Below are 13,794 nucleotides of genomic sequence, written 5' to 3' on the forward strand. Positions count from 1 at the left end.
AACTACATATTGGACAACAGGTTGCTAAGAAACAGGCTATTCTTTAAAAAGCTGGGCTTGTCATTTGCTTAGCTTTGCTGTATTGCTCTGTGATATATGATGCAGAGATAGCATATGGATTTTCTACTTGTTTTATAAGCCTGAAAACTGCCAGGCACCTTTAAGACTTTGGAGCCAAGTGAGTATTCCCTGTGCTAAAGGATGGACTGTCCTTAGATGTAGTGCATGAGAAAGCTCCAAAAGAATATGTGGAAAACATTGCTGTTCCAAGTTCCCAATGACCACCTATAAATTATCTAAAATATATCAGTGAATATAAAAAAAATAGTTCATTATAGAAACAAACAAACAAAAAAAAAAAAAACCTTAAAGACTGTCAGTAGCTAGGTTAGTATCAATGCAAATCAATATAAGCATAAAATTGATAGTTCATCTATCGTGTTAAGGATATAGAGATTGACAGAAAATAATGACCTCTGCATTCCAGCTGGACCTTAGAGATCAGAATGTGGCTGGGCCTGATTTATAATTATCATCAATTTGGCACTATAGGTCTGGTTGTGTTCAATAAGAACTTTCACAAGCCCAGATTCACAAATTTACCATTTACCAATCCAAAACTACAGGTCAAGCTGTGCTCAGTAAGAACCTTCACTGTCCCAGATTCACACACAGCACACAGAGTTTGGTTTACTGAAACAACAAAAGCACAGACTTGGAATTGCTGTTGATAAACAGCACGAGATGTGACAGAGCTGTAACAATAACAATAATATTGTGTTAGCCTAGCTAATGACAATAATCCTACGCAGAATCTTACCAAGCCAGCATTTCTGCTTGTGAAGAGGGGAGAGTAACGCACCAAGATCTTACCAAGTCAGCAAGAGTAAGTGACTCCAAGATCTTTTTGGGTCTTTCACTAAGTACATGAAAATTCTATCCAGCTTACATACAGCCCCATCTTATTCTCCTCCTCCTTCTTTACATGTAGCACAATCTAGATAGAGGATTGAGCAGTATAGTCATGTATGTGGTAGCATGTACTTCAATAATCTTATTAGCATACTCAGGGTGTGTGCTTTAATATTTAAATATTTAAACCCTTACTGAGGCAGATTTTGGCCATGGTGTCCTTCAAAGTTCCAGTCATATGATTTTGTTCTTTTCTGTTCAGTTCTTCAGAGCCAAAACAGGTCCATCCTATCTCCACAGGGCCTCCTCCAGCCCACTCATCCTTTCTTGATGTCAGCTAAGCAGAAATCCATCTGCAAAGATAAAGTAGAAGGAATGTGGGGTAGGCTGTAGATAATAGGCTATCTTAGACCTTGCCAGGCTTCTTGGTCATCACACTACACCATCTTAAAATCACACGAAAGAGGTACATTAAAAATGCATTCATAATCCAGAAATAATCCTAATACAACTCCTGTTGAATTTCCCCTGGCACAACCTTGTACAAACTCAGTACAGAAGAATCTTTCTGATAGAGGCTAAATTTTGATTTTACCAGAACTACTTTCTTTGTATTCAAAACATCAGCCAAGCTATCAGAACATAGTTAATTATTAATGCATGTGTATAATCAGGACACCTGACTCTGCAGATTGTTAGTAGGTTAGCATAGTGTACTTCTGTTTAAGCAGATCAGAGAAGGAAAACAGGATTGAAAGTTTACTTGCAATGCTTTGTTAGACTAAGGAAAATGTAAAATATTCTTGCTAACTGCCCATCAATGCAGTTTCCACAGTTTCAGTGCATTCTGGATTTAATCTAAAATGTCAAGGATCTTGGATCAGAGAATTCTGTTGTTAGTAATTTCATTTTCAGCAAGTGTGCAGAGTACAAAGGTACTTTCAAAATGGAAGAAGTGTGGTGATCCGGAATGTGAGAGTAAGTAAAAATTTGGTTTTTTCAAAGGGAGTCTGTGGTGTATATGCAGCTGTTGGGAATCATAATTTGAAATTAGCAATGAAACAGACTAAAAATGAGTAGCCATAGCAAATATTTGTGGTTACGTTTAAGAGCAATAAGGTTGAAATTTTAAAATAAAAAGAGAAAAAAAAAGACTTGCTGGTTTGTTGTGTAAGGTTATACATATCAAAGTTCAGTAAAAATATTTTTGAGTAGCTCGTTTTCCTCAGGTGTCCCCAAAACAGGCAGTATAAAACAGCTTTAAAGTATTTTTAACTAATTCTTAACAGGTACAAAATAAAAGAAATAAAATATAAATAAAATTAAAATGGTGGGTTATAAACTGAGAAAGAAGACTTTCTCATGTCTACGTAGTACATTCATAGCCCATTCTGCAGAACTCTTGAGGTTTTTTTTCTACCGGCAAACTGGTTTGGGATTTCTTTTGTAATCCTTCTTACAAAACACTCTTTACAAAACACAGTTAATATTTACTCTTTATTTATTGTTTTACATGAAGTAAGTGCTGTAACTATTTATTGTGGTGCTCAAAGAGTAAATAACTCTGCAGGAGGCAGAGCCACTGAATCACAAGTGGACAAATGTCCTGTTTACTAACCACTGATTACCATTGTGAAACCTGTCATAATCATAGTTGAAGCTGTTTCTAACCTGTTTCCATTTGTTTAGCAGACTTAGGTGTTGTATTTTCAATGTCTTTTCCATCTTCCATTCCCCCTGAAGTTGGAGAACCTTAGATTTCCTCTCATAATGGATTTCCATTTTCTTATGGGAGCCAACTTCAGTACCAACTTCAGTAGGTTTTGGATGTTCAGAAGGATGTTCCTCTATCTTTGCGGAAGAGCATGTGCAAGGGCCTCCAAACTGACCAGAGCACATTACTACTGAGTGGTTTCTGTGGGGAGACTGGGTTGGAGACAAAGAAAACAAAATAATTCAAACTGAACTGGACACTTCAGTTTTAACAACATGTTTAAGGTTTATATTCCTAAAATTTATGTATTTTCATCACAAGATAAATGTATTCAAAAAAGAGGACAAAATCCCTAAAATAATTACTAGATCTAAATTAGAATTTCTGAACTATAAAGTTATAAATATGCCTGGGAAATACTTTTTAGCTGTTTAGCCTAAATAAATTTTAATGTTAATTTAATTACTTTAGTAGATTAGTAATTGCTAATCCTGCATACATTCTTTCTATTTAAGCATTGAAACCTTGGCTAAACAAGCACTTAAAAATGTCCATATAGGACAAGAGCTTTTCCCCTTGATGTCTGCAGTACATGGGAAAGAAAACAAGACAGGGCTGCTTTTTGCGTTAGTGATTTCCACCCAATGATATAAATGGATTAATATCATAACAAAGCACATACATAAAAATGTTTGCTACTGCAATTCATCAGTATTAGATATATATCCGATTTCTTCAGTAAAGTGACTTCAGATAAAATGGATGCTGTATTTGTTTATTTCTTTCCATTATTCCAGAGGCAATGAGCCGAGTTCAAGCCACTACCGACTACTTAGGGCCTGACTGCCGGTATCTTAACTTCAAGACAGGGGAGGAGATCATCGTATACTCCAAACTTTCAAGGGAAAATGAAAACTTGTGGACAGGAAGTGTAAGTAATTCAATCTGAAAGACTTGCCCCATAAATATTTTAGATATAGTAATAGCATAACAACCACAGTCTGCTTGCTTCTAAGGATCTTCTATCTCTTTTGGAATATTAACCAGCCATGGATGAATACAGTATTTGGGTCATTGTTACCATCTTTATACAGAAAGAGAAAATCAAATCCTGGCAAAGATCACTCATAGAGAAAAAAAGTCAAGATCCAAATACAAGTTTTCTGTTTCCTTCATCTTATCATCTGGCTGTAATTATTTAATCTAGTTTCCTTGAAAACACTCAGATCTGTCAGGTCAGGTTCCTACCTATAGGTCTGTGAGTAAGACATCCCAGGTCAGACTGGGACCTGACTTCACAGTCCAGTGCTTAAGGAAAGCTCCCAGAGAAGTTATCATGCATATTTAATTACTTGGAACAAGTGTCAATGAAATTAGAACAGTCATTTAAGAATTAATGGATGCATTGATCCAAATCAAGTTTTACTGCTAGTGAAACCATGTAAGTGCTTTAAAACTACAAGACATTGGTACATTTTTGAGTAGGGTTTTTTTCTGTAAATAATCTGTCACATCTATTGTATAACAGGGACATTCTGTCTTCCTTTCTTTTTCATCCAAGAGCATCTTTGCAGGTACCTCACTATTCCTTGCTTTCCAAGATATATCCTTCCATTAAAGGCTACATGCAATGGTTTGATGTACAAACAGCAGTGGTTTTTTGGCCAGAGGGACTTGATTCTTCTGGGCCCTATCACTAACTTATTTTCTGTAGTGTTGCCATCTTCTTTGTCATTTTCTCTTGAGCTGAAGTTAGTCTCATATCTGAATTTCATATCCTACTTTTCTTGTAACTCAATATGGGTCATTAGTTATTAAGGCATGACATTTTTCCCACTTGAGACAATGGGAAATTTGCAGCCAATTTGAGTAGGATCTGACTGTGACCATCAGTGCACACACCACTGTCTTCAGCTGAAGCAGCTTTGAGGCTACTGCTTTGGTACTCCACAAACACATGTTCATAAAAATAATATAGAATATAATAGCATGGAGTAATATCCTTCCTTTTGCTTTCTAAAATGGCAAGGGGAACACTTCCATGAAGGAAAAATAAACCAATTATTGGACAAAACAGAATTAAGGAGATAGGGGGCTGTTCTATAAGTTTATTGTTCATCCATACTTTTCCAGCATATGTACGAGTCCCTAATATACATATCACTGAAGTTTAAATGCTCTTATTAGTTTTACTTTTTTACAGAAAGGAAAGGATTTTGGCTATTTCCCAAGAGATGCTGTGGAGGTTGAAGAAGTTTTAATTGGAGAAGAAGTTGAAGTGCTCACTAAGGTAAATCAACATTACTAGATTTTCCAAGGTAGCTTACAACAATTGAAAATCTAATATCCAGTTAGAAATTCAACTGTTGGTGGATTATTTCAGATTATTCAAAATATGTTTTATAATTGTTCCAGTTGCATGTTTATTGTTCTCTAAAATAACTTCTACAGATATAAATATATCTAGATCTAGATGTATAACCTTTAGGAATAATATGATTAATTACAGTTCTTTGTGTAAAGTTATAACAGAAAGAACAAGGATATATTTTGCTGTAGGATTACACATTAGAACATTCTAAAAGTTAATATTATTCTTTTAGGAAACCGATTTCCTTTGTCTTAATGAAGATAAGTACAATTTTGAAAGTGAAGATGACACATTACATGATCACAAAAAAGAAAGTGAATATTCATTGTCTGATGCAGAATCAAAGCTGCATGAAAACAAACTCTTAAAATATACAAAAGACCCCATACAAAAGGAAGAAAGAACTGAATCAGTTTCTGAAAATGACTCAGAGGAATCTCACATTGAGGAGTCTATAAACAAAAAGTTGGTTACAAAAGATGATACTGAAGAGCCACAAATGCAAAACAGTCTCCCAGTAGAACCTGTTCAAACTCAGTCTAGTTGGATTTCAGGATGGTTCACCACAGAAAGTGAAAATGATGAAGAGCCCTTAAAAGCTGTTACTGAATCTTCAGAAGCAGGTAATTATCAAGGCAGAGAAACAGAGGTAGTAGCTGAAAATTACAGCTTTGCAGATTTACAGGAGTCAAATGATAAGGAGGAACAAGAACCCCCTGCATCTGGTTGGTTTGAAGGTGGACTGACAAGCTTTTTGTATTTTGGTGAAAAGAATGAAGATGTTGATTTGGCATCAGAAAAGAATGATCCACAAACCCATGATGTCTCTGGTGTGCCCGAGCATTCTAGTACTGAACAGGGAACAACAGCCACCGAGGTATTGCCTCAAGAAGAAATGAGTGGAAGCCAAGAATCCAAATCAAATTGGTTTAATTTGGGTTTAAGTGATGTTCTTAATTTTGGCCATGCTGAGGAAGCTACAATTGCTACAGAGGACCAGAGAAGCAGAGAAACAATGGATCGAGCAAATAAGAATGAGGAAGAGCAGACTTTAGACCAGAAAGAATTACATATGGGCAAAGAATCAAAGGAAACATTTAATGCGGTGACAGATGAAGGAGATGAGAATTATGCACAAGAAATAAAAGATTCAAACAGTAACAGACCAAATCCTGGGGAGGTACCAGCATGTGCACATACTCTTAATGACACCAAAAACACCTCAAATAGCAGAGAATCATCTTTTGATACACTAACACATGACAAAGAGAAGCCAAATGAACTTCACAGTTCAGAAGAAGACTTGGTATCAGAAAGCCAACTGCTGAGAAATAGTGGAGCTGAAAAGAAAAATCAGGAGTCAGAAAGCAGACGTGGCCAATCAGGTTGGTATACAAATATCTATAATAGTTTTGTTAATTATAATATGGGCACACATGATAATCAACAGGAATATGAATCAATTGCATCAAATCAATTGTCTAGTTCTCATGAGCCCCTCCAAATTGTGATCCCTCAGACATAAAAAATACAGGAGAAAAGCCTGAAATATCTGAAGAACAAAACCATAGCTTCTCTTTAGGCATTTTGAGGATATACTGAAATTTCTGAGTTCAACAACCAAAGAAGGGCAAGTACAGCATTATGGGGAATTGCCAAGAACTACAAATAATCATCTGGGCATCAAGAAGACCTCATGTGACAGTGAACCAAGTCTTAGTCTGAAAACATCCAAACTAGTCAAAGGTTATGGTGTACAAAAAATTCAGCATCCAAAAGCCATTTCAAAATGGATAGTACTGTAAAAGATGAAATTCACAAACCACAGAATAAAAGTGTCTCACAGAGTTTTTATGAATACATCAAATATTTCAGTCAGGACATTTTTAATGATGAACATCATCAGAAATCATACAGGCATATATTGTATGATAAATAGATTTACCAACCCCATTAATTACATTTCAACAATTTTATTTAAATTAAAACAAGATGTTAAACAACTCTTAGAGTATCTCTGTGATGGAAGCAAGCTGCTGCAGCAGCACCAGCAATTTGAAAAGATTCACAGTGAAATCACAGCTTACTCAACTAAAGATAATGCTGTGTGGAGGGCACAGGTCATTGTGTCTGCACAAAGGGGGCACAATTTGGACACTGAGCAGGAAAAATATACAGAAAAAATGAATGTTCTTCTAGAGCTGCCAGAGCTTTAGTCTGCTATAACAATTAAGTGTGCTGCCCAAACTGCAGCTCAAGTTACTAGAGCAATGTTTCACTAACAGTGATTTAGCAAGAACAAAATATCCTTTGTTGGCAAAAATAAAACCACAACAGATGGAACACTGTCTCTTTCTGGTGATTTAAAATGAAGAGGTAGTGAGCCTAACTCATACCAGTTATGGACTGATCTATGATATTTCAAGGATCTGATAACATAAGTTGAGTTAATATAATGGTAACAGGTTCAGAGCAAATTACTCCTCTTGAACTACTGGACTACTTCAGATGTGTATCTTTGGCCAGTACTGTCTTGAAGCATATGACTAACTTTAACAATCCGTAACTTTTTTCTTTGTGGGTAAGCATGGTGTGGGTTTTTTTGCAAGCAACATTTTATTGGCTTCAGGCATTTATTCCAAGTTACTAAAACTGAGGCAGCCAGGTGCCTTCAGTCATACTTCTACATGAACATGCCTGTGGTTTCTTGTATTTTGCAGGGAAGTTTGGTATCTTGGAATTTGTTAATCTTTAATCCTCCATGGTACTTTCAACTGTTCTTGCTCTAAAGCTTACCCCACTTGTATTTGGATATAAAAAAGAGACTTACTAATCCTGACCAGGGAATCTAAAAACTATCAAAACCAAACATATTTTTTCCTGAGCACTTATTTTTTACTTACTTTACTACAATGTAAGTTTTGCTTAAAGCTCTATCCTTCAAATCCTGAGACCATTATTTGTATAGTGTTTCTTAAGTCATACATCTGTAGCCCATTTACTCTAGTGTTGGGCTTTAAGTTGAGGAAAATAAAAACAAAAAAAATAAAATCTCTGTAAAAGTTAATATCTTATAAGAATAAGTTGAATCTTCTAAAGGTAACCATGATTTCCCTTCACAATTATGTGCAGGAGTAGGCAGAAGAAAGCTACTAGAAGAAACACCAGAGAAGGAGCATGAAATGTATGTAGCTGAAGACAGTGAACATGACAGTGATCAAGATTCAAAAGCAACAGCCATTGCTTCAGTAAATTCTGAAACAAAAATGGACAGTTCAGCATCTGACTCTGAGGCTGATGTCAAAATGTCTTTCTCTGATGCCATCCAGAACTATGTTCCAAGTAATGGTAAGTGCTAAGTTCTGTAATTTTGAGGAAAATAAATTTGCAATCTTAAAAAAAAAGCAAAACAAAAATCAATTAATCCAGTTGGAATTATATGAAGTTGACAATAGTAATGTAAAACCTCTTGTTTTATTCCTTATGATCCAACCAGAAGGAGGCTGGATACATCAGATATTTGAATGCTTGAATGCTCTTGAGTTCAGAGAAACAATAAAATCTGCATCATCAGCAGTGGTGATTATCATCCAAACGGTAAGAATTCTTTCCAGGTTATAACATCAATTAGTGCAAATTTAAGCCAGCCACAAGTAATGTTCTGCAGTGAAACTCCTAAAAAAAAATCCTTTTAAATAAACCCTCTGCAGTTCTCTGCTTCCAGGGTTATCTGATGTCAAATGAGACAGAGCACAGTGTTAGGTCAGCTGCTCATCATCTGCCCCTTTGCAGTGCACAATCTGATGAATTTAGGATGTGAGGATTTGGAGTTTTGTTTTGTGGGCTTTTTTAACAGGCAGGAAACACCTGAGTGGTGTTTTTAATTTTTTGTTTGGTTTTGTTTCTTTCTTTTTTTTTTAATGAAACTAATAGCTCCCTCTAGTTCTCAGAACAGTACTCATTAAATTTGCTTAGACTTTAAAAACTGGGCTTATGATGAATAAAATAACCAGACAAATTCCCTTGTTTTTAAAGTGTATTTTCAAAGCCTTGATTCACAAATCCTCCCCACATTCGTAATTGAATTAAAGATACGTTTCTATGCAAAACATATATATATATATATATATATAAAAAATAGAAATGGGGTTATTATTGCTATGGGGGTGTCTTAAACATCGAAACATAGTGCAGAGTGAAGGTGAACCTTAAGGGGCAGAACTGCACAAGAAACAACACTGCCCGAGCACCGTGAGGAAAAGGTTCCTGCACTGTCTGCTCTAAATAAGAGATGGTGGCCGGTGCAGTGCCATTTGTAAACTTCACTGTGGTGCTTTGGTTGAACTTTGTTTAGATTGGGTAATTGAAGTTTAAGAACCACATAAATTTATTTCTGATTTCCAGTGTATGTATATAGATTACGGTTAATTTGTAGTTTAGGATGAGGAAAACGCAGGGCCTTTGTCCCTCGGGACTGACTGCAACTCACTGACAGTTCACTGCTACGGCCAAACTCGTTCTTGTACTGTTTGATCCAGATAAAAAAGCTAAAAAAGGCATTTCCACCTTCCACCTATCCTGGTCCCTTAGGTGCTTTGCAGTCCAGTCACTCACCTTGCATTGTAAAAGTCGCTAGCGCACGGGGGGTTTTTTTGTTTGTGTTTGGGGGTTTTTTGTGTTTTTTTTTTTTTTTTACTTGATGTTATTGGGGTTTTTGTGTTTGTTTTTTGTTTGTTGTTGGTGGTGGTTTTTTGTTTTGAGGTTTTTGTTTATTTGTTTTTAGGTAGTTAAAAAACAAAACCCAAATCAAATTAGCGTTAATCCTAGTGAATGAGACGAAGGAGAATCCCTTGCTATGTGGCGCTGCGTCTCCCCTTACACCTGCTACCAGCAGCCCGCCAGGGTCATTTTTAGCACAGGCACGCGGCAGCGCTCGGGCCCGCCCAGCCCTGCGCTCCCGGGACCCACCTGCGGCCCGGCCCGGCCCTGCCCGCCCCACCGGCACCGCCGGCCCCGCCGCCCGGGCCGGGACACGCGCGGCGGGCGGCCTGCCGGGAGCCGGGCCTGCCCGGGGAGCTTTACTGCCGTGCCACGGGCGGGCATGGAGGCGGCCAGCGCCGCTCGGGAGGTGAGTTTCTCTGAGCGCAACTTCAGGGAGGAACAGGAGCAGGTTCCGCGGGGCCACGTCCGTGCCGGTGGGCGCACGCCGAGGGCAACTGCCGGTGCCTCCGGCCCCCGTACCCGGGGAGGGTCTGCCGGCGGAGGTCGGGAGCCGCGCCGGGCCCCGCGGCTGCCACCTGCGCGGCGCGCCCCCCGCTCCCCCCGGCAGCAGTGGTTCCTCCCCGCCCCCCCGGCGGGCGGTGGTACGGGCCGGTTGTCAGGCGGCGGGCCGGAAGGGACGCGCGCCGCCCGCGGGAAGATGGCGGCGGGCGGGCGCGGGGGGCCCGGGGCCGGCACCGGCGGCGGCACGGCCGGGCTGTGGCCGGGGCTGCGGGACAGCGCCCGCCGCTACTGCGGGCTGGCCTGGGAAGGGCTGCGCTGGGTGAGTGACCGAGTGACGCGGGCTCGGCGCAGCCCCCGCGAGGGCCTGGGGCTTGTGCAGCGCTGCTGCCGAGGGGCTCGGGCAGGGGAGAAACCGAAATGAAGGCGTAAGTGCACAGCGCCGGGTCCTTAGGCACGGCTCACGTGTGGTAAATTGGAGCCACATGGAGCGCGTCGTATCTTTGAGCAAATAGATCCGTTTACAAAGGAAACGCGAGTGTATCGAAGTGTTTAAAATGTGTTAAATCACCGGTGTGTTGAGTATGTTATTTTAGCATCAGGTTGGTTGAACAGGTTTTTCTACCAAGCAAGTTTTCTACCAGACAGTTAAGAAGTACTTACTGTTGTTGTTTCTGACAGCAGTAAAATGTGTAAGACAACTCAAAGGAGAGTTTTCTGTAGTAAATTCCTGAAGAGGCAAACAAAAAGGCTGGAGAGGCACTTTTTACAAGGGCACGTAGTGATAGGATAAGGGGAGATGGCTTTAAACTGGAAAGGATGAGTTTAGGTTAGATAAGAGAAGGAAATTCTTTACTGTGGGGGTGATGAGGCGCTGGAGCAAGGTGTCCAGAGAATCTGTGGATGCCCCATCTCTTGGAAGTGTTCATGGGCAGGCTGCATGGGTTTTGGGGAAGTAGGTCCAGTGGGAAGTGCTCTTGCCACTGGCAGAGGGATTGAAACTAGATCTTTTAGATCCCTTTTAACCCAAATAATTTTGTGCTAATTGATAGTCTCAGAAAGAAAAGGTTTCTGAGCTTTATCTGCCGGTTTTCATGTCTTATTGGAACTTTTTTCCTTCACCTGGTAAATCTGTCATTTAAAAATCAAATGCTTCTGTTAACCATTTTCGCAGAGTTTTGGAAAAAAATAGATATACAAGCCTTGGAAGTAAACAATGTCAACATTTAATGTCTGTTTCTGTGGATAATATTAGCCTCTTTTCCTTTAGCTGAAGCTTTTCACTTTACTTTTCAGGCTGTGGCTTCACTGCCTGAAGATATGAGACCTGGGCCTGATCTGTATGGTTTCCCGTGGGAAATAGTGATTTGTGCTGGCATTGTTGGAGCCTTGACCATTCTGCTGTTTCTGTACAGAAGTTATCAATCAGTAAGTGTTGTGGTCTGACCCCAGACAGTAAATAAACACCACACAGCCACTCTCTTGCTCCCTCTGTCAGGCTGGAAAGAGGGAGAGAATCAGAGGACTAAAAGTTAGAAAACTTGTGGGTTGAGATGAAGACAGTTTGATAGGAAAAGCAAAAGCAGTGCATGCAACAAAGCAAAACAGAGAATTGATTCACTGCTTCCCTTGGGCAGGCAGGTGTTCAGCTGTCTCCAAGAAAGCAGGGCTCCATCACATGTAGCAGTTGCTCTAGAAGACAAACTCCATCACTCCACACACACCCTCTTCCTCCTCCTTCCCCTCAGCTTTATGTGCAGAGCATGATGTCAGCATGGTGTGGATTATCCCTCTGGTCAGTCAAGTGTCCCCTCCCAGCTTCTTGTGAGCTTGCAGCCTCCTTGTGGGTGAGAAGCAGAAGAGGTCTTGACTCTGTGTGAACACTGCTCAGCAGTATCTCAGACATCCATGTGTTTTCAGTGCTTTTCAGCACAAGTCCAAAATACAGTCCCATGCCAGCTACTGCGAAGAAAATTAACTTAATTCCAGACAAAACCAGCACAGAAAGTGTTCAAGTTACTTGCAGATATGTAGAGTGCATTAATAGTTTGCATTGAAGTTGTTATCCTTCCTGTTCAAGATAGAAAATGCTTCAGAGTTTTAAATCTATTGTGATTGAATTTAGAATCTCTCTACAAGAGAAGTTGAAAAGTCTGTTTTGTCAAGATAATAAGTGTTTGAATATGTAGTGAGTGACTGTTGTAAGAGGAAATGCAATGAAACTTGCTGCAGTAAAGCTTCCTCTTTTTTATTTTTACACTGAACTTTCAAAGTCAGCCCTTAAATTGTTTTCACAAGATACAGATGTCTTCCCTAGGGTGTATGTATTGCTGTGTGTATTGATATCTCTGTGACTAGCCTGGCCATAGCCAGAGCAGCTCAGGTCTTTCAAGCAAAAGCAATCCATGTGGTTTCCTGTCAAGGGAGGCATTTTACAACTCTTTGAACAGTGACACCTGGATTCTGTTTATTGCAACACTGCAACACTGAACCAATTTAACTGCATGCTCTTTGTGAGCACTAATCTGATGACTTTGAGAGTTGCAGTACTGAAACCTTCCAATGCACAAATCAGATTATATTTTTGAGGTAATGCCTATCCTCTCTTGAGAGTAAGTAAAGATCTGAGTAATAAAAGCTGCCTATCATACTTTCCCTGCTATGGAAATGGGGTTAGTATCTGTAATTCAGTATTCTAAACTTTTTCCCATTTTTCACATACTCTCATACAGTCATTGTGATTTGGGTAGTAGGTGTAATGACACTCATATTTTAAGACTGGTTAGTTTTTCAGTTATGAGCAACTGCATTTTTAGGATTTTAACATGAACTGACCTTCTCTGTAAGGGTATTAGTGTTTAGAGGCATCCCTCTGGGTGATACAAAAGGCATTTGAGCTGAAATCATGCAAGCAAGCTAACCTGGTATGGTTTCCTCCTGCACATGCCACTTAAGGCAGGAGATATTACAGAAGTTATTGATAGCTTTTTCAGTCATCCATACTTAGAACTGCACTGGCTGCTCCTTGAAGAATTGATGGTCACTGAAAAGTAATGGAGTAACTAACCATCCATTGGGGATGATAGGATAAAAGCATGCTTACAACTTTCTTACCCTTTTTTCGTTATTTGGGCTCCTTAGCTTTAAATTAGGAGGAAACAGGGAAGATCTGAGGGGCCCATTGTTACATGAGGCACATGACCCAGGCCCAGCTGTGAGAGAAATGCTGTGTTGTAACAGTTCTGTGGGTTCAGCCAAGTTCTGCATCCTTGTAGAGGCCATTTGTGACAGATTTTGTCCTGCAGTTTGTTAGATTTTGATTCTAGTGCACTAGACCCTATGTGGCAGCTGCTCACTTGGCACTTGAAGGATGCCCATCAGGTTGTACCTTACTGCAGCTTTAGCTGTTGTGTGTTGTAATGTGTGAGAGATCTTTCCCAATAGGAAATCTGAGCTCAGTGTGGAGCTTTCCCCTCCCTTCCTTTTCCTACTTTTCTGACTGTGTTCTATGTGGTGAATATACAAAGGTGTGTTATTAAAGTGATCCAGGTGAAAACTAATCTCCTTTCCCCTCTTT

At 39.6% G+C, this 13,794-nt stretch overlaps 1 protein-coding gene across 4 annotated transcripts in view; it reads left to right on the plus strand.

Annotated features, from left to right (window-relative positions):
- The first annotated feature begins 1,658 nt into the window (after positions 1-1,658).
- MIA2 (MIA SH3 domain ER export factor 2) overlaps positions 1,659-13,794 on the plus strand; it is a 35,150-nt gene continuing 23,014 nt past the window's right edge. For 3 of the 4 annotated variants that reach the window (XM_058807620.1, XM_058807622.1, XM_058807621.1), the window contains exons 1-2: positions 10,402-10,539; positions 11,514-11,645. In XM_058807620.1, the coding sequence (XP_058663603.1) occupies positions 10,417-10,539; positions 11,514-11,645 (255 nt within the window). In that variant the 5' untranslated portion in view covers positions 10,402-10,416. Of the gene's footprint in view, positions 1,891-3,423; positions 3,558-4,829; positions 4,917-5,229; positions 6,383-8,129; positions 8,346-8,493; positions 8,595-10,401; positions 10,540-11,513; positions 11,646-13,794 lie in introns of those variants that run through there. The other variant, XM_058807623.1, reaches the window with a different exon arrangement.

The sequence above is a fragment of the Ammospiza caudacuta genome, chromosome 6, assembly GCF_027887145.1.
Source record: "Ammospiza caudacuta isolate bAmmCau1 chromosome 6, bAmmCau1.pri, whole genome shotgun sequence".
Classification (NCBI taxonomy): Eukaryota; Metazoa; Chordata; class Aves; order Passeriformes; family Passerellidae; genus Ammospiza; species Ammospiza caudacuta.